The 25,726-nt window shown below is 45.8% G+C and overlaps 1 protein-coding gene across 1 annotated transcript in view; it reads left to right on the top strand.

The window, feature by feature from the left end:
- LOC142313128 (uncharacterized) overlaps positions 1 to 23,201 on the top strand; it is a 50,092-nt gene extending 26,891 nt beyond the window's left edge. Inside the window, exon 4 of the mRNA XM_075352115.1 lies at positions 19,196 to 23,201. Within this exon, the coding sequence (XP_075208230.1) occupies positions 19,196 to 20,523 (1,328 nt within the window). The 3' untranslated portion in view covers positions 20,524 to 23,201. The remainder of the gene's footprint in view (positions 1 to 19,195) is intronic.
- Positions 23,202 to 25,726: the final 2,525 nt, after the last annotated feature.

Below are 25,726 nucleotides of genomic sequence, written 5' to 3'. Positions count from 1 at the left end.
TCATCCCTCCATTCATCCCTCTATCATCCATCCATCCCTCCCTCTATCCCTCCATTCATCCCTCCCTCTATCCCTCCATTCATCCCTCTATCATCCATCCATCCCTCTATCCCTCCCTCTATCCCTCCATTCATCCCTCTATCATCCATCCATCCCTCTATCCCTCCATTCATCCCTCTATCATCCATGCATCCATCCCTCCCTCTATCCCTCCATTCATCCCTCCATTCATCCCTCTATCATCCATCCCTCCCTCTATCCCTCCTTTCATCCCTCTATCCCTCCATTCATCCCTCATTCATCCATCCATCTCTCCCTCTATCCCTCCATTCATCCCTCTATCATCCATCCATCCCTCCCTCTATCCCTCCTTTCATCCCTCTATCCCTCCATTCATCCCTCTATCATCCATCCATCCCTCCCTCTATCCCTCCATTCATCCCTCTATCATCCATCCATCTATCCCTCTATCCCTCCATTCATCCCTCCATTCATCCCTCTATCATCCATCCATCCCTCCCTCTATCCCTCCTTTCATCCCTCTATCCCTCCATTCATCCCTCCTTCTATCCCTCCATTCATCCCTCCATTCATCCCTCTATCATCCATCCATCCCTCCCTCTATCCCTCCATTCATCCCTCTATCATCAATCCATCCCTCCCTCTATCCCTCCTTTCATCCCTCTATCCCTCCATTCATCCCTCTATCATCCATCCATCCCTCCCTCTATCCCTCCATTCATCCCTCTATCATCCATCCATCCCTCCCTCTATCCCTCCATTCATCCCTCTATCATCCATCCATCCCTGCCTCTATCCCTCCATTCATCCCTCCCTCTATCCCTCCATTCATCCCTCTATCATCCATCCATCCCTCTATCCCTCCATTCATCCCTCTATCATCCATGCATCTATCCCTCCATTCATCCCTCTATCATCCATCCATCCCTCCCTCTATCCCTCCATTCATCCCTCTATCATCAATCCATCCCTCCCGCTATCCCTCCTTTCATCCCTCTATCCCTCCATTCATCCCTCTATCATCCATCCATCCCTCCCTCTATCCCTCCATTCATCCCTCTATCATCCATCCTTCCCTCCCTCTATCCCTCCATTCATCCCTCTATCATCCATGCATCCATCCCTCCCTCTATCCCTCCATTCATCCCTCCATTCATCCCTCTATCATCCATCCATCCCTCCCTTTATCCCTCCTTTCATCCCTCTATCCCTCCATTCATCCCTCCTTCTATCCCTCCATTCATCCCTCTATCATCCATCCATCCCTCCCTCTATCCCTCCATTCATCCCTCTATCATCCATCCATCCCTCCCTCTATCCCTCCTTTCATCCCTCTATCCCTCCATTCATCCCTCTATCATCCATCCATCCCTGCCTCTATCCCTCCATTCATCCCTCCATTCATCCCTCTATCATCCCTCTATCATCCATCCATCCCTCCCTCTATCCCTCCATTCATCCCTCTATCATCCATCCATCCATCCCTCTATCCCTCCATTCATCCCTCTATCATCCATCCATCCCTCCCTCTATCCCTCTGTCGCGGGCGGGGAGGAGGGTGTCAGCACACTACGCTCACCCCTTCTGCTCGGGTCCGGCGGCTGCCGCTGCTCAGTGGTGGCTCGAGCTGTGGGCCGGATCCCGGGGCTCCTCGCCCGTGAGTGAAAGGGGGTTTGGGGTGTTGGGATAATGTCCGTGACGCCACCCACGGTTGTGGTGATTTGTAGCACCACCGCTGCTCGATTTGGGGATCCCGGGAGTGGTGATGTGGAGCAGCTAGGTGTTGTGTTGCCCCTCCGTGGGTAGGGGTTGGTGATCCCGGGGCCCGGTGATGAGATGTAGGATGCAGGGCCTGGTGGGCGCAGGGACGCGGGGGGCAGCGCTGTGCCTTGCGGCACCGTGGTACTCACTCAGCCTGAGACGGTGACACAGTTCTCGGTAAACAAACGGCTGGTTGGTCGGTCCCACGGACGGCTGCACTTGCTCTCCCAGTCGGTAGCGGTGATGTCCCTTTTCCTTGCACCCAATGTTGTGTGTTGGTCGCGATGGGTTCCCACCGGTAACCCACTCCCCGGCTTCAAGCTGGACCGGAGGAGCTCTACTCTTTGCCCGCAGGCGCTGGCCCTCAGAAACTGGTGCCCTGGCGGTGGCGGTGTCTCTATTGTAAAGGTTGAGCTGTTGCCTTCAATCGGGACTTGGTTGTTGGGGGATCTACGTCCCCTTCACTGACGGATTTGGCAAATTATGGCGACTCCTAGCCTTCCCGGGGTCCGAGAGGCCCCTGCCCTGGTGCTGACTGTCCTTTGGTACACTGCTCCAGACCGCCGGGTCACTACCCATCCGCGGTCCTTCCAGGAACTTCCAAACGGTCACCCCTTCAGACAATCACCACCGTTGCTGACCTTGCTGACTCTGTCCTGCACACAGCTGGACTCACTTCAAGCTTTCTTTCTGTCGCCTTTCTTACTTTCCTCCTTTACCACTTTACTTCCTTCACTTCACCACTTTCACTTCCTTAGCTCATCTTAGCTGTTTACTCCTTTCCCTCCCTAGCTTAACTCTCCACTTCAACTCCTTTCACCTCCTCCTCCAAACTCTATCTGCTTGGTTTCTTCCCGCCTCCAGAGCTGTGAACTCCTCGGTGGGCGGAGCCAACCACCTGGCCCACCCCCTGGTGTGAACATCAGTCTCTGGAGGAAGGCAACAAGGATTTTAGTGTAGCTTTGGTGTTCCTAACTGGGATGTAGGGTGTGATGGTGCAATGACCTGTGACCCCTGGCTTGCCCAGGGCGTCACACCTCCTTTCATCCCTCTATTCCTCCATTCATCCCTCTATCATCCATCCATCCCTCCCTCTATCCCTCCTTTCATCCCTCTATCCCTCCATTCATCCCTCCATTCATCCCTCTATCATCCATCCATCCCTCCCTCTATCCCTCCATTCATCCCTCCATCCATCTTTGCAGCTGAATAACCTGCTTCTGGTGTCTCACCTGCAGTATATAGGTCAAGATAACAAAATCTTCCTATTGCTTTCAATACAGGCAGTAGCTCAGTGGTAAGAGCTGCTGCCTTTAAAACAATGAACTCACAGCTCCACGAGTTCGAGTTCCGGCCGCCCTGAAAATCCAGCTGATGATAATTTAATTTAATTTATTCACTTCACTGAGGGGAGGAGCCGGGACATCAGCTGTGAGCCGCGGGAGTGCGGGACAGCCCTGATAAATCGTGCAAGTCCCGCAGAATCCGGGACGGTTGGGAGGTATGTCTGCTCCGTACACCTCGTACACACGCGGCTCCGCTCCGTACACCTCGTACACACGCGGCTCTGCTTCGTACACCTCGTACACACACAGCTCTGCTTCGTACACCTCGTACACACACGGCTCTGCTCCGTACACCTCGTACACACACGGCTCCGCTCCGTACACCTCGTACACACACGGCTCCGCTCCGTACACCTCGTACACACGCGGCTCTGCTCCGCACACCTTGTACACACACGGCTCTGCTACATCCACACTGTAAACCCCTCTGACCCCACACATAACTTCCCCTCATCCAGCACCATGACAACCAGCACAGCAGAGTCCTGCATACACTGAGGAGCTGATCATGTGACCCCTGACTCCTCCCCTCCATGTGACATCATCACAGGTCCTGTAAGCACAGAGCAGCCATATATCTGTGTGCGGCTCTGCAGGTGGAGGTAGGTGCAGGGTATTATATATCTAGTGTGCGGCTCTGCAGGTGGAGGTAGGTGCAGGGTATTATATATCTAGTGTGCGGCTCTGCAGGTGGAGGTAGGTGCAGGGTCTCTATTATTCTGGGGTCATCGTTATCATTAACCCCTTCATTTCTCAACTATTTTCAACTTTAACCAGTTCAAGACCAGTTTCCCGCTATTCCTGACCGGCTCATTTACATTCAGGTTAACCCCTTAAGGACGGAGCCAGTTTTGTACTTTATGACTCGTCTACTTTTTGCAATTCTGACCGGAGTCACTTTGACAGGTTTCGAGAGGTAACGCTAAAAAGTGGACCCCACATGTGGTCAGAAACCTCTTTTTTGATAAATGGGAGGAGCTGGAACAGAAGGAGTGATTTTTGAATTTTGGAAAGCAAATTTAGCTGAAATAAATTGCGGGCACCATGTAGCATTTGTAGGGTCCTTAAGGTACCTAAACAGCAGAAACCCCCACAAGTGACCCCAGTTTGGAATCTAGACCCCTCAAGGAATTTCTCTAGATGTTTGGTGAGCACCTGGAACCCCCGGAGGCTTCACAGAAATTTATAACGTTCAGCCGTGAAAATAAAAAAAAATACATTTTTACAACAAAATTGTTACTTTAACCAGGTAACTTTTATTCACAAGGGTATCAGGAAAAAATGTACCATACAATTTATTGTGCAGTTTCTACTGAGTATGCAGATACTTCATATGTGGTGGAAATCAACTGTTTGTGCACATGGCAGGGCTCGGAAAGGAAGGAGCGCCATTTGACTTTAAAATTAGCGAATGACATGTCGTGTTTAGAGAGCCCCTAAGGTGCCTAAACAGTCGAGCTCCCCCACAAGTGATCCTATTTTGGAAACTAGACCCCTCATAAATTTTATCCATGGGTATATTGAGCATTTTGAACCCACGGGTACTTCACAGAATTTGATAACCTTAGGTCGTCCTATAAAAAATGTTCATTTTATTTAACAAAAATGTTGCTTTAGCACCAAATTTCTCACTTTTTCAAGAGGAAACACCAAAAAGTGCACACCACAGTTTGTTATACAAATTTTTAGGAGCTCCTTGATATGTGGCCAAAAACCTCTGTTTGGACAAACAGGAGGGCTCAGAACAGAGAGAGCACCATGTGAATTTTGCAAAAGTTGAAATAAATTGTGGGCACCATGTCGCATTTGCAGGACTCCTAAGGTACCTATACAGCATAACCCCCCCCCCCAAGTGACCCCATTTTGGACACTAGACCAATCAAGAATTTTATTCAGGGTTGCAGTGAGCATTTTGACTCCACACGTAGTTCACAGAAATGTTGCTGTAGTGCCAAATTTCTCACTTTTAGGCTGTGTTCCCACAATCCGGCAACACTGCATCTAGGACACAGTGTCAGCCCTTCTGCAGAGATGCGAGTGTTGTTCACAGGAGAATGCAGCTGCCCATGCCCACGATCCGGGTTCAGGCCGCTGCAGACTTTATTTTCCCTACGAAGAACAATGTCATCTGCACAGTATAAACTGACATCCTGTGTCTCAGGAAGCCACGCCGCTGGTCAGTTTATGCTGCAGAGAAAAGAATCACAGTGGGCAGGAGATTTCTAAACATCCCACCACTGTGCTTGTACTGCAAAACACTCTGTGTGCTTTGCTTGGTTACCTGATATTTACATTGGTTACCAGCGTCCACAGCTTCTAGAAGCCGGCTCCCTGCTCCCTGCACACGTAGCCAAGGTACACATCGGGTAACTATAAGCAAAGTGCTTTGCTTAGTAATCCAATGTGTACTATGGTTACCAAGCACAGCGTCATTACACGGGTCGCTGGTGGCTGATCTCTGATTGCTGTGGAGATCTGCCTGTTTGACAGCTCACCAGCGACCATGTAGCGACACTCCAGCGATCCCTGCCAGGTTAGATCGCTGGTCGGATCGCTGGAGCGTCACTAAGTGTGACGGTACCTTTAGTCTCACCCAGAATCACTAATCTCTCAGGTAAACAGAGTTTAGGTGGATTCCAGGCCCTCTCCCCCAGACCTAGGCACAGAAGTACTTCAAGGGGATATAACCTGACTTAACAGGACAAACAATATATCGAATAGACAGACCACCACACTCAAAATATGAACCCACACAAAATGGTACATAACCCACAATATCACACCAAGACACCCCACAAATTGGATTTCCAGCCAAGGTAAAGTGGATAGCTGTGGTCTGGTATTCTCAGGGTGGAAAAACCCATGGTTATTTAGCCCTTCCCAGCCTAAAAATAACAGGCCGCAGTCACCCAGAAGTGGCGCATCCATTACATGCGCTAATCCTGGCGCTTCGCCCCGACTCTTCCTATTGCCATAATGTGGTGGCAAATGGGGACATACAGTACAAACCAAAAGTTTGTACACATCTTCTCATTCAAAGAGTTTTCTTTATTTTCATGACTCTGAAAATGGTAGATTCAGATTGAAGGCATCAAAACTATGAATTAACACATGTGGAATTAAATACTTAACAAAAAAGTGTGAAACAACTGAAAATATGTCTTATATTCTAGGTTCTTCAAAGTAACCACCTTTTGCTTTGATTACTGCTTTGCACACTTTTGGCATTATCTTGATGAGCTTCAAGAAGTAGTCACCGGAAATGGTTTTCACTTCATAGGTGTGCCCTGTCAGGTTTAATAAGTGGGATTTCTTGTCTTATAAATGGGGTTGGGACCATCAATTGTGTTGTGCAGCAGTCTGGTGGATACACAGCTGATAGTACTACTGAATAGACTGTTAGCTGCTTTTTTCTTGCCATAATACAAATTCTAAGTAAAGAAAAACGAGTGGCCATCAATACTTTAAGAAATGAAGGTCAGTCAGTCCGAAAAAGTGGGAAAACTTTGAAAGTGTCCCCAAGTGTAGTGGCAAAAAACATCAAATGCTACAAAGAAACTGGCTCACATGAGGACCGCCCCAGGAAAGGAAGACCAAGAGTCACCTCTGCTGCAGAGGATAAGTTTATCCGAGTCACCAGCCTCAGAAATTGCAGGTTAACAGCAGCTCAGATTAGAGACCAGGTCAATGACACACTAGCAGCAGACATATCTCTAGAACAACTGTTTAGAGGAGACTTTGTGCAGCAGGCCTTCATAGTAAAATAGCTGCTAGGAAACCACTGCTAAGGGCAGGCAAAAAGCAGAAGAGACTTGTTTTGGCTAAAGAACACAAGGAATGGACGTTAGGCCAGTGAAAATCTGTGCTTTGGTCTGATGAGTCCAAATTTAAGATCTTTGGATCTAATGACCATGTCTTTGTGCGACACAGAAAAGGTGAACGGATGGACTCTATATGCCTGGTTCCCACCGTGAAGAATAGAGAAGGAGGTGTGATGGTGTGGGGGTGCTTTGCTGGTGACACTGTTGTGGAATTATTCAAAATTGAAGGCATACTGAACCAGCATGGCTTCCACAGCAACTTGCAGCGGCATGCTATTCCATCCGGTTTGAGGTTAGTTGGACCATCATTTATTTTTCAACACGACAATGACCCCAAGCACACCTCTATGCTGTGTAAGGGCTATTTGACTAAGAAGGAGAGTGATGGGATGCTACGCCAGATGACCCGGCCTCCACAGTCACCAGACCTGAACCCAATCGAGATGGTTTGGGGTGAGCTGGACCGCAGAGTGAAGGCAAAAGGGTCAACAAGTGCTAAGCATCTCTGGGAACTCCTTCAAGACTGTTAGAAGACCATTTCCGGTGACTACCTCTTGAAGCTCATCAAGAGAATGCCAAAAGTGTGCAAAGTAGAAATCAAAGTAAAAGGTGGTTACTTTGAAGAACCTAGAACATAAGACATATTTTCAGTTGTTTCACACTTTTTTGTGAAGTATTTCATTCCACATGTGTTAATTCATAGTTTTGATGCCTTCAATGTGAATCTACAATTTTAAGAGTCATGAAAACAAAGAAAACTCTTTGAATGAGAAGGTGTGTCCAAACTTTTCTTCTGTACTGTAAATAGGGTTGTTGGGGTTAGGGTTAAGCGGGCTTTACACGCTACGAGATTCCTACAGCGATCTCGTTGGGGTCACGGATTTTGTGACGCACATCCGGTCGCTGTAGCGATCTCGTTGTGTGTGACTTCAAGGAGCGATTTTGGATCGTTGCAAAAACGTCCAAAATCGCTCCTCGTTGACATGGGGGTCTGCTCCCAATTATCGCTGATGTCGGGTGGGCGAAGTTGATCCTCGTCCCTGCGGCAGCACACATCGCTACGTGTGACCCCGCAGGAACGAGGAACCTATCCTTACCTGCCACACGCCAGCAATGAGGAAGGAAGAAGGTGGGCGGGATGTTCGTCCCGCTCATCTCCACCCCTCCGCTTTGATTGGGCGGCCCCGTGGGTGACGCCGCTGTGATGGCAAGCGAACCGCCCCCTTAGAAAGGAGGCGGTTCGCCAGTCACAGCGACGTCACCGAGCAGGTAAGTGTGTGTGATGCTGCCGTAGCGATAATGTTCGCTACGACAGCGATCTACACATATCGCCATAATGATAGGGGCGGGTGCTATCACGCTCGCCATCGCTAGCATCATCTAGCGATGTCGCAGCGTGTAAAGCCATCCTTAATGATATCACGGCATCTATCAGATACTTGACATCACTAACCTAGTCAGTAATAAAAAAAAGACAAAAAAAAAATGTATGGACCTGGGGAGAACTTTGATGTCGCATCTGACAGATACGACAGAACTCAGAGGAGAAGGATGATCCATTTTAGATGATCGGGTGGTGAGGCATTTTGGCCACATCGGGGGACCGGGGTAGGCGACTTATCTCCCATCTGACATGATTGATCATGCCAGGTGGGAGATAAATCTTTTTTTTCGGCCCGAATTGTGATCTTCAGGGTCTGAGCTACCCTCGGAAGCTGAAACCATGGACATTTTCCAATGCTGCGGGGCGGTATACACTTTATTTTTTATTGCTTGCCGGCAGCAGCGGGAGGGGATTAACACTGACCGCTAGGACATAATTTTACTGCTTGCGGTATTTAAGGGGTTAAAATCTACGAGCTCCGAAACCAGTTTAGAATATATAAACTTTTTTATTTACATAATTTTTCTAGTTTAGGAGGGAAACATAATGTGGGCACATTTTGTAATTGGGTTAATTTTCACTATTTTGCTGCATTCATACGAGAAATGGGTGGTAAATTGTGCGCGTCAGGGAGTGCACAGATCCGTACGCCATGTGTGGCCCCTCTTCTTCTGTTAGAAACAAGAATACATCGAATCCTAATTCCATTCCCTGTTCTTAACCGAAAAACTGGGAAATTATTTGTTTTTGCACTTTCTTATTTTCCTACTGTTATTACATAGCACATTTCATATTGAATATTTGTAAGTACTCAAATGATATCTCACCTCTCTTATCTCCATTAATTTTCCATATGGGCTCATCTCCTTCCTATTCAGGTCCCTACAATATCGGATCCTCTCAGTGGAGATCTTCTATAGAAGAGAATTCTCCTGATTGCCCCGTGAAGGATGGATATGGACAGGGACAAGATGGCGGAGAGGATATTACACCTCACCCTAGAGATCCTCTTCCGGCTTACTGGAGAGGTGAGAGATTCTGATGACGTCACATTACATCATTCTTATCTATGGGAATAACAGATGGACAGAACTGGAGAGGTGAGGACTCTGGAAATGTCTGGAGTGAGATTTATTACTGTGTCTCTCCATAACCAGGATTACACAGTAGTGAAGAAGACCTCTAGTGAGCGCTGTCAGGCCCCTGTGTCTGAGGGATGGGGAAGACCCCTGAGCCCAATCACGGGGCCTCCACCTCACCCCCCGATACATGAGGACATCAATGACCAGAAGATCCTAGAACTCACCTACAAGATGATTGAGCTGCTGACTGGAGAGGTGACACTGCTGGGAATGCTGGGACATTATACAGTAACGCTATGAAGGGATCGGGGGTGACGGTATCATTGTATGTATCAGGTTCCTATAAGGTGTCTGGACGTCACCGTATATTTCTCCATGGAGGAGTGGGAGTATTTACAAGGACACAAAGATCTGTACAAGGACGTCATGATGGAGGATCCCCAGCCCCTCACATCACCAGGTAATAGACAGGACTAAATACACACGGCCTATAATTATCTGTATGTAAGGAATGAATTCAGTCCCTGTATGTGTCATTTCCAGTTCTATCCAGTAAGAGGACAACAGCAGAGAGATGTCCCCGTCCTCTTCTCCCACAGGACTGTAAACAAGAAGATCCCGATGTTCTTCAGGATCATCAGGTAGATGGAGAGAAGGAGCCATGAAATCTCCCTATGATGTGTAGACGGCTGTGAAGGTCTTGTGCTCAGTCTTGTTTTATCCACCAGTATTATATGTGTTATACTTGTGTAATGGCAGCGGTGGAGATGGCAGGATTAGAGCTGATCATAGATGTGACTTCTCCATCTGTCTGTGACTTTTGGATCACATTTATCCCGTTTTCTACACTGAACACTTACATCAGGGTTTTAACACCAGGTTATCGGACAGAGAGAGGTCGCCCCTATCCCATGGGTCAGAAGGTCGCAGCGCAAGCTAGTACTAGTTGGCTCTGCTTTGCCTTCCACGTAGCTGTGCAGACTATCTTTGTGCTGGCGCTGCTAGGGTTAAGCAGACCCTTGTGTCTTTCTTGGCTTACCATCTTGAGTTGTCTCAGCTGTTCTGATTTTTGCACTCCCCCCTGGTATACGTACTCACCACTTTACCTCAGTAGTTGCCAGTGATAACTTGCTTTTCCATGGTGCTGGCATGGAGGTGAGAGCCATGGAAAAAGAAATGGTTTTGAATTTGATCCTGGAGATTGCTGCTTTGACATTTTCTTTGGTGTCTTCCTATTGATCATCTCCCTTTTTATTCATTTCTCTTTCCATTCCCCTTTTTTACCACTTGTTGTTTGGGAATGCAGTTTCTTTCTTTTTCTTTTGTTTGTCGTTTTCCCTTTGTGTCATTATCATAAAGCAGGACTAATGTTCCTCCTGCCCTGCTCACTAGACACGGTTGTGATTAGGGTAAGACAGGGATAGACACGTGATTGCCGCACGAGGGGAAAGAACCTGTCTTGGAACATCGGGGAGCTCAGGGTTGCTCAGAGTAAATGATAGGGTTTATCCTTCCTGTTCTTCCCTAGAGGCAGTGGTTCCCACCCCATCTTTCTCATGATACACCACTCAGCTTCTTGGTGAAAAACAACCAAGGACTGCCCCGTATTGGTAACTGGTGCCTACTGGCAGCAAAGTCCAACCTCAGAGGCTTTGGTGATGACTGGGTAGGCACTTAATCATGCCTCTCTGGACAAGCCTGGTTCAGGGCGCAGTGACACTATACCCTTCTCCTAATCCTATTAGTGTGACAGGTTTACATGTAATTCTTCAAATGACATGATTCAGAAGAAACCCTCAAAGGCTCCATTCACTGTAATAAGGCAGCAGAGGACTCCTCATGGCAGCGCGGCAATCATCCCTATCTAGTGAATGGTTATCTCAAGTAATTGTATTATTACAGCGGATTCTTTAAGATGTTACATCGTCATCTTCTCCCCATTCAGGTCCCTACAATATCGGATCCTCTCAGTGGAGATCTTTTATATAAGAGAATTCTCCTGATTGACCCAGCAAGGATGGATATGGACAGGGACAAGATGGCGGAGAGGATATTACACCTCACCCTAGAGATCCTCTTCCGGCTTACTGGAGAGGTGAGAGATTCTGATGACGTCACATTACATCATTCTTATCTATGGGAATAACAGATGGACAGAACTGGAGAGGTGAGGACTCTGGAAATGTCTGGAGTGAGATTTATTACTGTGTCTCTCCATAACCAGGATTACACAGTAGTGAAGAAGACCTCTAGTGAGCGCTGTCAGGCCCCTGTGTCTGAGGGATGGGGAAGACCCCTGAGCCCAATCACGGGGCCTCCACCTCACCCCCCGATACATGAGGACATCAATGACCAGAAGATCCTAGAACTCACCTACAAGATGATTGAGCTGCTGACTGGAGAGGTGACACTGCTGGGAATGCTGGGACATTATACAGTAACGCTATGAAGGGATCGGGGTGACGGTATCCTTGTATGTGTCAGGTTCCTATAAGGTGTCAGGACGTCACCGTCTATTTCTCCATGGAGGAGTGGGAGTATTTAGAAGGACACAAAGATCTGTACAAGGACGTCATGATGGAGGCTCCCCAGCCCCTCACATCACCAGGTAATAGACAGGACTAAATACACACGGCCTATAATTATCTGTATGTAAGGAATGAATTCAGTCCCTGTATGTGTCTCCTCCAGTTCTATCCAGTAAGAGGACAACACCAGAGAGATGTCCTCGTCCTCTTCTCCCACAGGACTGTAAACAAGAAGATCCCGATGTTCCTCAGGATGTGTTTCCTCCAGCTCTATCCAGTAAGAGATATCTACTCATGTACTTTCTGCACTAATTTTGTCTTTACATTTTTAGGCTTTCTGCTCTGGTTTTTCAGCTGTATTTTCTTTGCTTCTGCTTCTTCTGCTGTTTGTTTCTAGTGTCTTCTCTATGTCATTATGATGGCAACTCAAAGACCTGCAGATGGTTCATGAATGTTTCCCTGAAAAGACGGCCTACACCGAAAATAAGCCCTAACATGATTTTATGGGATTTTTGGAGAATGCTTGAAATATAAGCCCTACTCCATAAATAAGTCCTAGTTAGTCAGGGCCAGCGTTAGGAGGAGTCAAACTGCGCAATTTCTCCAGAACCCCACTCTCTTGGGGACCTCATCAGTTGTATTCTAAGGTTGATTGTTTGAGGATCTTTGATGACTTCAGAGTCATGTGACATGATGTAACCAAAGGTCTCTTAATTGTAGGAGTCTAAATGAATTTAATAGAAGAAAGACTGGCGTTAGGGGAAAGTGAGAGCAAACTAACCCATTCTCTAAGCCAGGGTTTCCCAACTCCAGTCCTCAAGGCACACCAACAGTGCATGTTTTCAGGATTTCCTTAGCTTTTTACTGCTGTTGGAATCATCACCTGGGCAGGTAATTACATTAACACCTGTGCAATACTAAGGAAATCCAAAAACATGCACTCTTGGTGTGCCTTGAGGACTGGAGTTGGGAAACCCTGCTCTAAGCGATACCAGTGTTTATATGCTGATTATAGGACTGCTTAAGGACCTTTATGACATCACATCATGTGACCAAAGGTCTGTTAATTATAGAAGTCTATAGCTGAAGAGGAGATTGTGTGTGTGTGTGTGTGTGTGTGTGTGTGTGTGTGTGTGTGTGTGTGTGTGTGTGTCTGTGTTCACGCCAATTTTAACCAGCTTTGCCAAAATGGGCAGTGTTACAGCCGCACACTGAAATGCAAAAGTTTTCAACTAAAGAAAATGTAATAAAATTATTGCTTTAGAGAATGGGAACTACTGGCAAACTAGTCTGGAAGGAATGGAGACACCTATAGAAGGTGATTTGACACCCAGACCCTAATTCATCAAAGCAATTATGGCAGAATTCTGGCATAAATCACTTCAAAAGTTCTCAAAACCTCCTGTGCAATACAGAGTTGTGAAAAAAATTGGGCGACTTTTGGAGGTTTCACGCCAATTTTAACCAGCTTTGGCCAAAATGAGCAGAGCTTGGTCAGAAGAAGGGTGTGATGCCACCGCTTCTCTAATTCATAACAAACTGCGGCGTTCCCTATGCGAGAAATCTTACTCCAGTCCCTGACATCATTTTTCAGTGTCCATCGCGGGTCTTGATGAATTGGAGTTCATGTACTTTCTGTATGTTTATCTGGATAGACCGCAAAACCCTGCCTCCTGCTTTGGTTACAAAGCCTAAAGATAGGCCATGAATTTTAAAATCCCGGACATTCCCGTTAAATATCCGGCATCTGTCTGTAACTATTTTATTTTCGTCTTTCAAATTCTAATTGTCTATGTTGTGGATTAATGTTACAAGGAGATTTTTGCAGGTTTTGCCAACTGTCATGGCGGTGTCAGGATCTGTGGAAATGATAGATTCTGGTACTCTGCATGTTGACTTCTCTGATGTCTGTGAGCAGCGCAGGGAGACGCAGGTGTCAAAACACAGACTTGGGCAGGCTAGCAAGAGTTATTCTCTGCTGGGCTGCTTGTTAATGTCTTTGATCACATGCTGTGGCGGAGAAAGTATCCCCTTCTGTATATGCTGGCTGGACTATTCCATTAATGCCAACTATAGGTTACCTATACTTGTCTGGTCAGATGTTGTGATCCAGACTTACTGGTGGTTGTGCGTTATTGCTGTAAGCTGTTGTGGTGTTAACCCTTGTTTGTTGGGTTTTTTTTTTGCTGCCTTCCTACTCTTGCTTTTCTCCTTAGTCTCTCACTGTTTATTTCTGTGAGTTTTCAATGTTTCCCATCTGTCTTAATCTGTGTTTCCATCATATTCCTGCCCCTTCCTTATCAGGTGGATAACAGATTAGATCGGGTCAGGAGAATAGTAATGCATGGGACTCCGGCATCTCCATCTTCAGGGGTAATCCAGACGTTAGGAATACCTTAGGGTCCAGTAGTGTGAGGGACGGTATACGAGCCCCCTGTCCCTCATTATCCTGCAGTCACATTGTGACAATCAGATTATTTACTGTAGCACATTTCGGAGAACTGGAGCAATGAATGGGAGATCAGAATTAACGAAGATGTAACTCTTAGGCTAGGAACGCACTTTGCGTTTCCACCTGCGTTTTAGGTGCTTTTTGGCTGCGTTTCGAGAAGCACCTTTTTAATGCAAAAATGCATGCGTTTTGGTTTCCCAGCCAAGTCAATGAAAAATGTTGATTTTCCAACCGCAGTTAGCGTCTCATTTGCATATTTTGTGGCAAAAACCATGCGTTCCAAGTAGGAGCATGTAGTTGTTTTTGCCATTTTCGGTGCGTTTTGCTAACATAGGAGTCAGAGAAATGGCATAAACCAAGATTCCCTCAAATTCCTGCATTTTACCTGCTTTTTCATTGCAGAAAGCATGCGTTTTGGACTACCAAAACGCATGCTGTTTGATCATTAATATCATGATTTCATAAGTCCCTTTACACACACACACATAGTCCGACAATTTAAATTAAGGAAAATACCGTATTTTTCGGACCATAAGACGCACTTTTTTTCCCCCAAATGTTGGGGGAAAGTTGGGGGTGCGTCTTATGGTCTGACTATAGGGCTGCGGCTGGGAATGAGGGTGCTGCGGGTCATCGGGGGCACGAGCAGGCAGCAGCAGCGCCTGCCGTGACCACGTGGGCCCGCTCATTACATATGCACGCCCATCCTCCCGCCCATCTCTCAGCGCTGAAGCCGGCACTGACAGGTGGGCGGGAGGACGAGCGGGGACGCGCGCATAGCAAAGAGCCGGTCCGCATGATCACCCCTGGCAATTACAGCCTGGAGTGATCATGTGCGGCTGTATTCACTGCCCCCCGCGCGTCATTACCAGCGCGGGGTGCAGTGAATCAGTGCACTCACCCGTCCCCGTGAGTGGAGCAGTCCCCCTGCTGCACGCGATGTCTTCCTGTCTGTGCCGGTCAGCTGATCTGTGCTGAGCTGATCAGCTGATCGGCACAGACAGGAAGACATCGCGATGCAGCAGGGGAACGGCTCCACACACACAGGTCAGTGGCGCAGAGAGGAAGATATGATCAGTGCTGCAGGGAGTGAGGAACAGGTGAGTATAAAAGTTTATTTTTTTTTCTGTGCTATAGGATACAGGCCATATACCAGGATGGTATATGAGCACGATGGGGGCATATAGCAGGATGGGAGTATATGAGCAGGCAGGATGGGGGTATGTGAACAGGATGGGGGGTATGTGAACAGGATGGGGGGTATATGAACAGGATGGGGGGTATATGAATAGGATGGGGGGTATATGAACAGGATGGGGGGTATATGAACAGGATGGGGGGTATATGAACAGGATGGGGGGTATATGAACAGGATGGGGGGTATATGAACAGGATGGGGGGTATATGAACAGGATGGGGGTATATGAACAGGATGGGGGTATATGAACAGGATGGGAGTATATGAGCAGGCAGGATGGGGGTATATGAACAGGATGGGGTATATGAACAGGATGGGGGTATATGAACAGGATGGGAGTATATGAGCAGGCAGGATGGGGGTATATGAACAGGATGGGAGTATATGAACAGGATGGGAGTATATGAACAGGATGGGAGTATATGAACAGGATGGGAGTATATGAACAGGATGGGAGTAAATGAGCAGGCAGGATGGGGGTATATGAACAGGATGGGAGTATATGAACAGGATGGATGGGGGAATATGAGCAGGATGGATGGGGGGTATACCAATAGGATGGGGGTATATCAATAGGATCGGGGTATATGAACAGGATAGGGTATATGAACAGGATGGGAGTATATGAGCAGGATGGGGGAATATGAGCAGGATGCTGGTATAGGAGCAGGATAGGGGTTTATAGCAGGATCATATACAAGGCAGGAGGATCATTACCAGGATGGGGTACCTTAGTAGAGAATTTGGGGACATTACCCCCATAACAGTGTCAGCAGCAGATCCTCGCCCCATAACAGTGTGTCATGACCACATTTTTTGCTTAAAGTTTTATTTTCCCATTTTCCTCCTCTAAAACCAGGGTGCGTCTTATAGTCCGGTGCGTCTTATAGTCCGAAAAATACGGTAATATTTTATTGCAATTTTTCCATAAAATATCATATTACCACAATAATTTAATTAACATAATTTAATTTCATGGTTTTTTTTTTAAATTTTAAGATTTGAAATTTTTTTTAACATTTTTTTTCTAAGATTTTGACTATTTAAAGTTTATTAAGCAGTGTCTTTATGTTCAAAACGCAACTATCAGAACGCAGGTGGAAACGCAGATGAAAAGCGCTGAAAACGCATCAAATACGCGGCAAAAACACATGCGTTTTCAGCGCTAAATTTCAGAAATAGGCAGCTTTGGTCAAATCAATTAAGCCCAAAACGTGCGTTCTAAACTGCAAGTAGGTGAACGCAAAGTGCATGCCTAGCCTTAGGCTGCTTTCACACTTGAGTTCATCGCAATCGGCCTCTCTCTGTCGGTCTCTCTCTCTCTCTCTCTCTGTCTGTCGGTCTCTCTCTCTGTCTGTCGGTCTCTCTCTCTCTGTCTGTCGGTCTCTCTCTCTCTCTCTGTCTGTCGGTCTCTCTCTCTCTCTCTCTGTCTGTCGGTCTCCCTCTCTCTCTGTCTGTCGGTATCTCTCTCTCTCTGTCTGTTGGTCTCTCTCTCTCTGTCTGTCTGTCGGTCTCTCTCACGCTCTCTCTCTGTCTGTCGGTCTCTCTCTCGCTCTCTCTATCTGTCGGTCTCTCTCTCTCTCTCTGTCGGTCGGTCTCTCTCTCTGTCGGTCTCTCTCTCTCTCTCGGTCGGTCGGTCGGTCTCTCTCTCTCTCGGTCTCTTCTTCTCACCCCCTCTCTCATACTCACCGATCACCGACACGGCGCTGCACAGCTGTGACACTGCTCTGCTTTTGAAAATGCTGGCCGCTCATCATTCCATCTCGTATTCACTGCTTCCCCCGCCCACCGACCGGCGCCTATGATTGGTTGCAGTCAGACGCGCCTCCACTCTTGAGTGACAGCTGTCTCACTGCAACCAATCACAGATGCCGATGGGTGGGTCTATACATGCAGTAAAATAAATAAATAATTTAAAAAAAACAACGGCGTGCGTTCCCCCCCTAATTTTGATACTAGCCAAGATACGGCCACACGGCTGAAGGCTGGTATTCTCAGGATGGGGAGCCACACGTTATAGGGAGCCCCCAGCCTAAAAATATCAGCCAGCAGCCGCCCGGAATTGCCGCATCCGTTAGATGTGACAGTCTTGGGACTCTACCCAGCTCATCCCGAATTGCCCTGGTGCGGTGGCAATCGGGGTAATAAGGAGTTAATGGCAGCCCATAGCTGCCACTAAGTCCTAAGTTAATCATGGCAGGCATCTATGAGACACCCCTCATTATTAACCTGTAAGTGAAAGTAAATAAACACATACACCCGAAAAAATCGTATTATTTGGAATAAAAGACAAAAACACCCTCTTTTACCACTTTATTAATCCCCCAAATACCCCTCCAGGTCCGACTTAATCCACATGAGGTCCCACGACGCTTTCAGCTTTGCTACATCAGAAGCTGACAGTAGCAGCAGTAGAACACCGCTGCTCTCTGTGAGCTCCACGCAGAAACTGAAGTGAATCGCACTGTCAGCGGGGATGTCACTGAGGTAGTGCCTGTGTATGTGCGGTGATGATGAGGGCGGTAGTGCCTGTGTGTGTGCGGTGATGATGGGGCGGTAGTGCCACCGTTGTGTGCAGTGATGATGGGGGCGGTAGTGCCGCCGGTGTGTGCAGTGATGATGGGGGGCGGTAGTGCCGCCGGTGTGTGCAGTGATGATGTGGGCGGTAGTGCTGCCGGTGTGTGTGGTGATGATGGGGACGGTAGTGCCGATGTGTGTGCGGCGATGATGGTGGTAGTGCCTGCGTGTGTGCAGTGATAATGGGGGAGGTAGTACCTCCTTGTGCGGTGATTCTGGGGGCGCTAGTGCCGCTAACGGATTCCTGCGAAATAACCCACCCGTTGGGTCAGTTAGCAACACAAAAATTGACGGATGCGTCGTTTCGACGCAGCAATGGACCTGGTGAATGAGACACAACGCAAGTGTGAAAGCAGCCTAAAGGGGGTTTTACAGGCTATGATATATCAAACGATATGTCTGCAGGGTCACGTCGTAAGTGACGCACATCCGGCATCGTTTAATATATCGTAGCATGTGACAGCTACGAGCGTCTGTTAAAAAGCAAAAATACTCACCTTATCGTTGCTCGTTGACACGTCGCTCATTTTCAAAATATTGAACGTCCTTCTCTGCGCCGGTTGTTCATTGTTCCCGGGGCAGCACACATCGCTCCGTGTGACACCCCGGGAATGATGAACTGCAGCTTACCTGCGTCCTGCCGGCAATGAAGAGGGAAGGAGGTGGGCGAGATGTTTACGTCCCGCTCATCTCCGCCCCTCAGCTTCTATTGGCCGGCCGCTGTGTGACGTCGCTGTGACGCCGAACGTCCCTCCCCCTTCAGGAAGAGGATGCGTTTTGTAGGGGAGTACGTGTGACGGGGGTTTACTAGTTTGTGCGACATGGGCAAAAATTGGCTGTGCCGCACAAACGATGGGGCAGGTGCGATCGCACGATAAATCGTCCCGTGTAAAGCAGGCTTAAGATATCGAAATTGTACAACAGATTCAGAATACATTTTTTGCTAATTTAATTTCTGATATTATGGTTTAAAAAAATAAATGTAATTTCAAGATATCATTAAGAAATAATAACTTTATTTTTAGCAGATGACTGTATTGGGAGTTCAGATGGAAATCTAATATCTTCAGAATTTAAAACAGATGATCAAAGTATCACACATGCTACATATAAAGAGTATGCTGTTGTCACAGATATACCTCCAGTCCTTCCTCGGAAAGCTTTATCATCTGAAGTCCAAAAGTCCAATTTATCACAGAATTTTAAGCAAAATGAAAGGTACAAAAGGGATGTGGAACATGTAACTGCTCCTGCAAGGAAGAAACCATTTTCATGTTCAAAATGTGGGAAATGTTTTATTTGGAAATCAAAGCTTGTTAGACATCAGAAAATTCACACAGGGGAGAAGCCATTTTCATGTTCAGAACGTGGGAAATGTTTTACCAAGAAATCAAAACTTATTGAACACCAAAACACTCACACTGAAGAGAAAGAATATTCTTGTTCAGAGTGTGGGAAATGTTTTACTCATAAATCACATCTTAATAGCCATAAAAAAATCCACACAGGAGAAAAGCCATTTTCATGTTCAAAATGTGAGAAATGTTTTATCACAAAATCAGATCTTAATAGCCATCAAAAAACTCACACAGGGGAGAAGCCATTTTCATGCCCAGAATGTGGAAAATGTTTTACTCGGAAAATAACCCTTGCTAATCATCAAAAAATTCACACAGGGGAGAAGCCATTTGCATGTTCAGAGTGTGGGAAATGTTTTATTTGGAAATCGCATCTTGTTGAGCATCAAAGAATTCACACCGGTGTGAAGCCATTTTCATGTTCAGAGTGTGGGAAATGTTTTATTCGGAAATCAGATCTTGTTCCGCATCAAAGAAATCACACAGGGGAAAAGCCATTTTTATGTTCAGAATGTGGGAAATGTTTTAATCGGAAATCATATCTTGTTATACATCAGAAAATTCACACCGGAGAGAAGCCATTTTCATGTTCAGAGTGTGGGAAATGTTTTATTCGGAAATTAGAACTTGTTTGGCATCAAAGTTCTCACACAGAAGAGAAGGAATATTCTTGTTCAGAGTGTGGGAAATGTTTTACTAAGAAATCATATCTTAATATCCATCAAAGACACCACACAGGGGAGAAGCCATATTCATGTTCAGAATGTGGGAAATGTTTTATTGAGAGATCACATCTTGTTACACATCAGAAAATTCACACAGGGGAGAAGCCATTTTCATGTTCAGAATGTGGGAAATGTTTTATTCGGAAATCACATTGTGTTAGGCATCAAAGATCTCACACAGGGGAGAAACCATTTTCATGCCCAGAATGTGGTAAATGTTTTATTAGCAAATCACAACTTGTTTACCATCAAAAAAATCACACCAAATAAATCATTTTTATGTTCTGAATGTGGAAAATGTAATTCTCAGAAATCAGATCTTGTTAAACATCTGAAGAAGCCGCACAGGGAAGGAACCTTTTTCATGCTGTGAATAATTGAAATGTTTAAATGGTAAATTAAGTTTTGCCGACCATCAGAAAACCAACAGAGTGGAGCAGCCATTCTTACTTTCAGAATTTGCCAAATGGTTTTTTTATTTATTTATTAATCAGGTCATGTTGTCAGATGGCTCACATAAGAGAAGCCATCATAATGTACCATAATTCAAAGAGTTTTATCCAAAAATTGGCTACAATTGCTCATGTAAGAATTGGTGAGGGAAAGAACCATTTTCTTTCTTTTTAAACCTATCGTATTTTTCGGACCAAAAGACACACTTAGGTTTTGAAGTAGGAAAATAGGGAAAAAGATTAAAGCAAAAAATGTGGTAATGGTGCACTGTTATGGGGGGATCTGCTACTGACACTGTTACAGGGGTAATATCTCCCAATTTTTAACGCAATGTGTTTGACGACCTTCCCTTAAAATAGTGCTTATCACAAATCTGCGGCTTTTTTATTTACTAAAGCAGAAGAGAGCCGCAGATTAGTGAATTTTCTAAATGTAATCCGGTACCAAAACTTTTGGAAATGCCCCTAATGTCCCCAAAATGAACTTCCAGGTTGCGAGATCCCACAACCCTCATGGATCTTTCTCACCGTGAAAGAGTGAGCTCTAAGACCCCAGCGCTGCAGCATCCTTCTTAAGCAGTTCAGTAAAACCTTAAGGCCATGTGCGCACGTTGCGTCCTGTACCTTGCAGTTAAAAACACATCCTCAGGCAGAATTTGTCAACGTCAAATTTCTTTGTAACCACAAAAACGCAGGAAAACTGCATGCGTTTTTCTTGCATTTTTGCCGCGTTTTGACCGCGTTTTACATGCTTTTTCAGTGCTTAAAATGGGATGCACTTTCAAAACAAAGATACTACTAAATAAAGTTTGCACATTCAAACACTAAGAAAAAAAAATGGAAAAAAGCCAAACATCCTTTAAAACAAACATTATAATGATCATTTTCATAAAAAGATTGAGATTTAATATTTGTTAAAAATAAATTTATCTTATTGTTTTACTCTTCTTTTTTTTTTTTTTTAAAGTCGGGCTGCATGTGAGGGCAAAAGGAAACCTCTTGACCTCACTATAATGCTAAAAACGCATGCTTAAATTTTGTTAAAGCATGCGTTTAGCATCAAAAAAGCATGTAAAACGCTTGAATTTTGATTTTGGATGCATTTTGATAATTCTCATTGACTTCAATGTTAGTAAAACACTGCTAATTTGGCAAAAACAATTGAAATGATGCTTCTTCAAACGCAGAGATTTTGACAAATTTTACGCAACTAAAACGCTGCATTTTTAAAAGCATTGTGCGCACAAGAAAGACCAAATTTCCATAGACTTTGCCTGGATATCAAAACGCATGAAATTTGGCATGAAAATGCTGCAGCTCAAAACGCTGCGGAAACGCATGAAAAAACCGCAACGTGCGCAAACAGCCTTAAAGAGTGTGTGACCGCGCCGGATTAGTTGAAAGACCAGTGTCTTGTGCTTAGAGCAGCTGCAGAGATTTCTGGGATCCTGCTCTACATACTGAAATCCCACAAAATGGAAATTCGGGCTCAACTCTGCTAGTAAGCTGGGTATTTTAAGAGCCTTTAGGAACATTTGTGAAAGGTTTTGATACTGGATTATATTTCACATCTCTAGAACTTCTCTAGAATCCGCCCCATTCTCACAATGGAAACGACAAAAACCCTCACCGTGGCCCTGATCCACTCTCGCCTTGACTACTGTAACTCTCTATTAATTGGTCTCCCCCTAACTAGACTCTCTCCTCTACAGTCCATCCTTAATGCAGCAGCCAGGATCACCTATCTGGCTAACCGCTACTCGGATGCCTCTGCTCTGTGCCAGTCATTGCACTGGCTGCCCATATATCACAGGATCCAATTCAAACTGCTTGTTCTCACCCATAAAGCTCTCCACAATGCGGCACCCCCCTACATCTCCACCCTCCTCTCTGTCTATCACCCCACCCGTTCTCTACGCTCTGCAAATGACTTTCGACTAACATCCACACTAATTCGAACCTCCCACTCCCGAATCCAAGACTTCTTCTGAGCTGCACCAAACCTCTGGAACGCTCTACCCCAAGAAGTTAGGACAAATCACAACTTACTCAGCTTCAGACGCACCCTAAAAACGCATCTTTTTAGGGCGGCTTATCACAATCAATAGCCAAACTAATTTCACCCCTCCTATAATCCCTCCACAACTTCTCAGATAAGTACCCCACGTCAAACTCCATGGCACCGAAATGCATCTCAAGGTCCTGGCCAACTGATCCATGAAGCCATTATCTATCCCCCATTTTCTTGAGATGGCTGGATTGTCATTGTAAATAAGCACTTGTACCTTGTCGTTCCCTCCCAATCTCACTGTAGATTGTAAGCTTTCACGAGCAGAGATGTCTTTTTTCCGTTTTAAATATTGTATTTTCGATAACTGTTACTTGTTTGTATATGATCCTTCTGAATTGTAAAGCGCTGCGGAATATGTTGGCGCTATAGAAATAAAGATTATTATTATTTTTATTATTATTTACATAATTCACTAATCTCAGTTTAACCACTGCTTTATGTACTAAAAAGTGCAGTATATCAGAATGTATATAATTGCTTTCAAAACTTGTTTTGTTAATAAATGCTTGTAAAATATACATTCTTCATGCCTATCTTTCTCTATTGTTTAGATGGGATGATATTGCCTCAGAACCTCTGGAGTTAAGGCAGAGCTGTAGACATTTCGCACAAAAATAGTGAGGGGATGTCACAGAGGTGTCATGGCCGGCGGACAATCCAGTAGCAGCGAGTGTTAGAAAATCCCAGACAGTGGCAGCATGTGTTGTTATCTGACAGTTTTCTGTTTCTGCAACAGCGGACTCTATGACCCTGGGAAACTGTGTTTCCCCTCAGTTGCCAGCCTCTCACTTCCTTTATAAACCTCACCCTGGGGTGCTTTGGGTGCGGTTTATAGTTGTTCCTGGTTGTGATCTGCAGCGGTTGTCTCCTCTTGTTGTTCCAGAGACTTCTGTGGTAGTTGCTCCTAAGATAAGTGTTTGACCTTTTATATCTACCTGGGCTCATTTAGTAGAATTTGTTTCCCCTGTATCGTTTCCTTTTGTCTCCCTTAGCGTTAGTGGTGTTGACGATAAGCTCATACCTGCCATTCTTACTTAGGGCCCAGATCAGGGTTTGCCTAGGGTGAGGTATTCCTGCTCGGCGACAGGTGCAGAACTTGTGTAGGGTTGGTGAGGACAGTGAGGGTGAGCTGCAGGTTATTATCAGGGGTCACCACTTCCCCCTTTCCCTAGTAATAGGGCATTATTTTCCCCTTCCCTTTTGTATTTTATTATACGGCCAGTATAGCTTCTATCCCCTTTCGTGACGGGAGAATTGAATCACACTGCATCCAAGATATGTGGAAGTTGTTAAGTTGTTGGGACTCTGGTCCCAATTCATCAAAGCTTTTATGGCAAAAAAGTGGCACAAAAGCTTTGAAAAGTCATAACAATTTGGATAAATTGAGTTGTGCCAAACTTTGGTGACTTTTGTCTTTTTCACTCCAAAATTTGCAGAGCTTAGGTGGGATGGGGCATGACAGCACAGCTCCTTATATACATGACGAGCTGTGGTGTTTTCTATGACAGAAATCTCACTCCAGTCTCTGAAGGGAGTAATATTTCTAGGAGGCACATGCCACTTGTCAAACGCTCCAGATTCATGAAGAGGCATGCACCACTTCATTAATCAGGAGTGGCCCCTGCATAATTTGGGCCCTTTATGTTATAAAAATGATTCCTTTACAAAGTATAATTGTTGTAATTGAAAAACGAGAGTATTTTATGTCTGATATCCAAGTGCTTATTTTTTAATGGGGCTACCCACAAATAGAGATGAGTGGACCTGTTAAGTTTGGGTTGGCTTTTTCAGATGGACTTCAGATAAAGTTCAATTTGGGAACCGGACTTGACCTGAACCCCATTGGAAGTCACTGATGGGGCAATTTGGGTCTCTGCCTACATGCAACCGGTCATAAACAGAGCATTTCCAGGCGAGGGAGAGTGGGATACATCCTTTAGCAATGTTTTTAGCCCCAGTGAAAACCATTCAGACACTGCAAGCGGCTCACACTGGGCCGAGCACTGAGCATAACCGAGTACACCAATGCTAGATCAAGTGGTTAAAACGTAAAGCACCCTTAAGGAGCAAGCACCCCAGACTGACATAGAGAGGCTGCACTAACTCACCAGCTATCAGTACATGGATCATTATCTCCTGAGGAGCGTAGGAATGCTGTACAAGCCTGGAGCAGAGGGAGGAGGGGGTGTGCGGAGTTAAGATGGCGCCGACAGGGAGGAGGGAGAGGAACACCAACGGCAGCCGCAGCAGCATGTCGATGCAGGAGGCCAGGATAACAGAAGAACCCAGAGAAATCAGAGCAGTACAGAGACATTGGGTGAGATTAATTACCCAAGGCTGGCAAAAGAAGTGTCAGACCATTTGACTGCAGACATTAGGGAGGCACTAGCAGTCTCAGTGAAGGAGGCTATGGCGGCGCTGCAGGAGGACGTGGAACATCATGACATGAGGCTGACCGGTAGATCAAAGAATCTCTGATGCCAAAGACAATTTGACAAGACTGGAGGGCAGATTTAAGGAGCTAGACACTAATGCCCAGCTCATGACGGATGAAATAGAATACCTTGAAAATAGGTCTAGGATAAGTGGGCCATAACCTAAGGATGGTGGGCCTGCCTGAGTCAGTGATGACAAAATATCTGGACTCAATCTGTGAAAAAGAATTACCCCAGGCCCTAGGTCTACCACACAGCTGCTGGGTAGAAAGAGCACACAGCGTGGGACCCATAAGGGAGCAAAGAGATCAACACAGTAATAATGACAATACCTCCAGGCAAAGTGAAATATCCAGAGCAAGACAGGTTATTACTAAATATCTAGAATACAAAGATAAAGAAGAAATTCTACGGGCCTTCAGGAATAGGAGACAGACACTACGCATTCAGGGACACAAGATTCTACTATTTGGCGACTATTCGGCAGAAGTCACAAGAAAAAGAAAAGCATTTAG

Source organism: Anomaloglossus baeobatrachus, chromosome 5 (genome assembly GCF_048569485.1).
Source record: "Anomaloglossus baeobatrachus isolate aAnoBae1 chromosome 5, aAnoBae1.hap1, whole genome shotgun sequence".
NCBI classification, from domain to species: Eukaryota; Metazoa; Chordata; class Amphibia; order Anura; family Aromobatidae; genus Anomaloglossus; species Anomaloglossus baeobatrachus.
The sequence above is the reverse complement of the archived record's forward strand: the minus strand, read 5'-3'. Positions and strand labels throughout refer to the sequence as shown.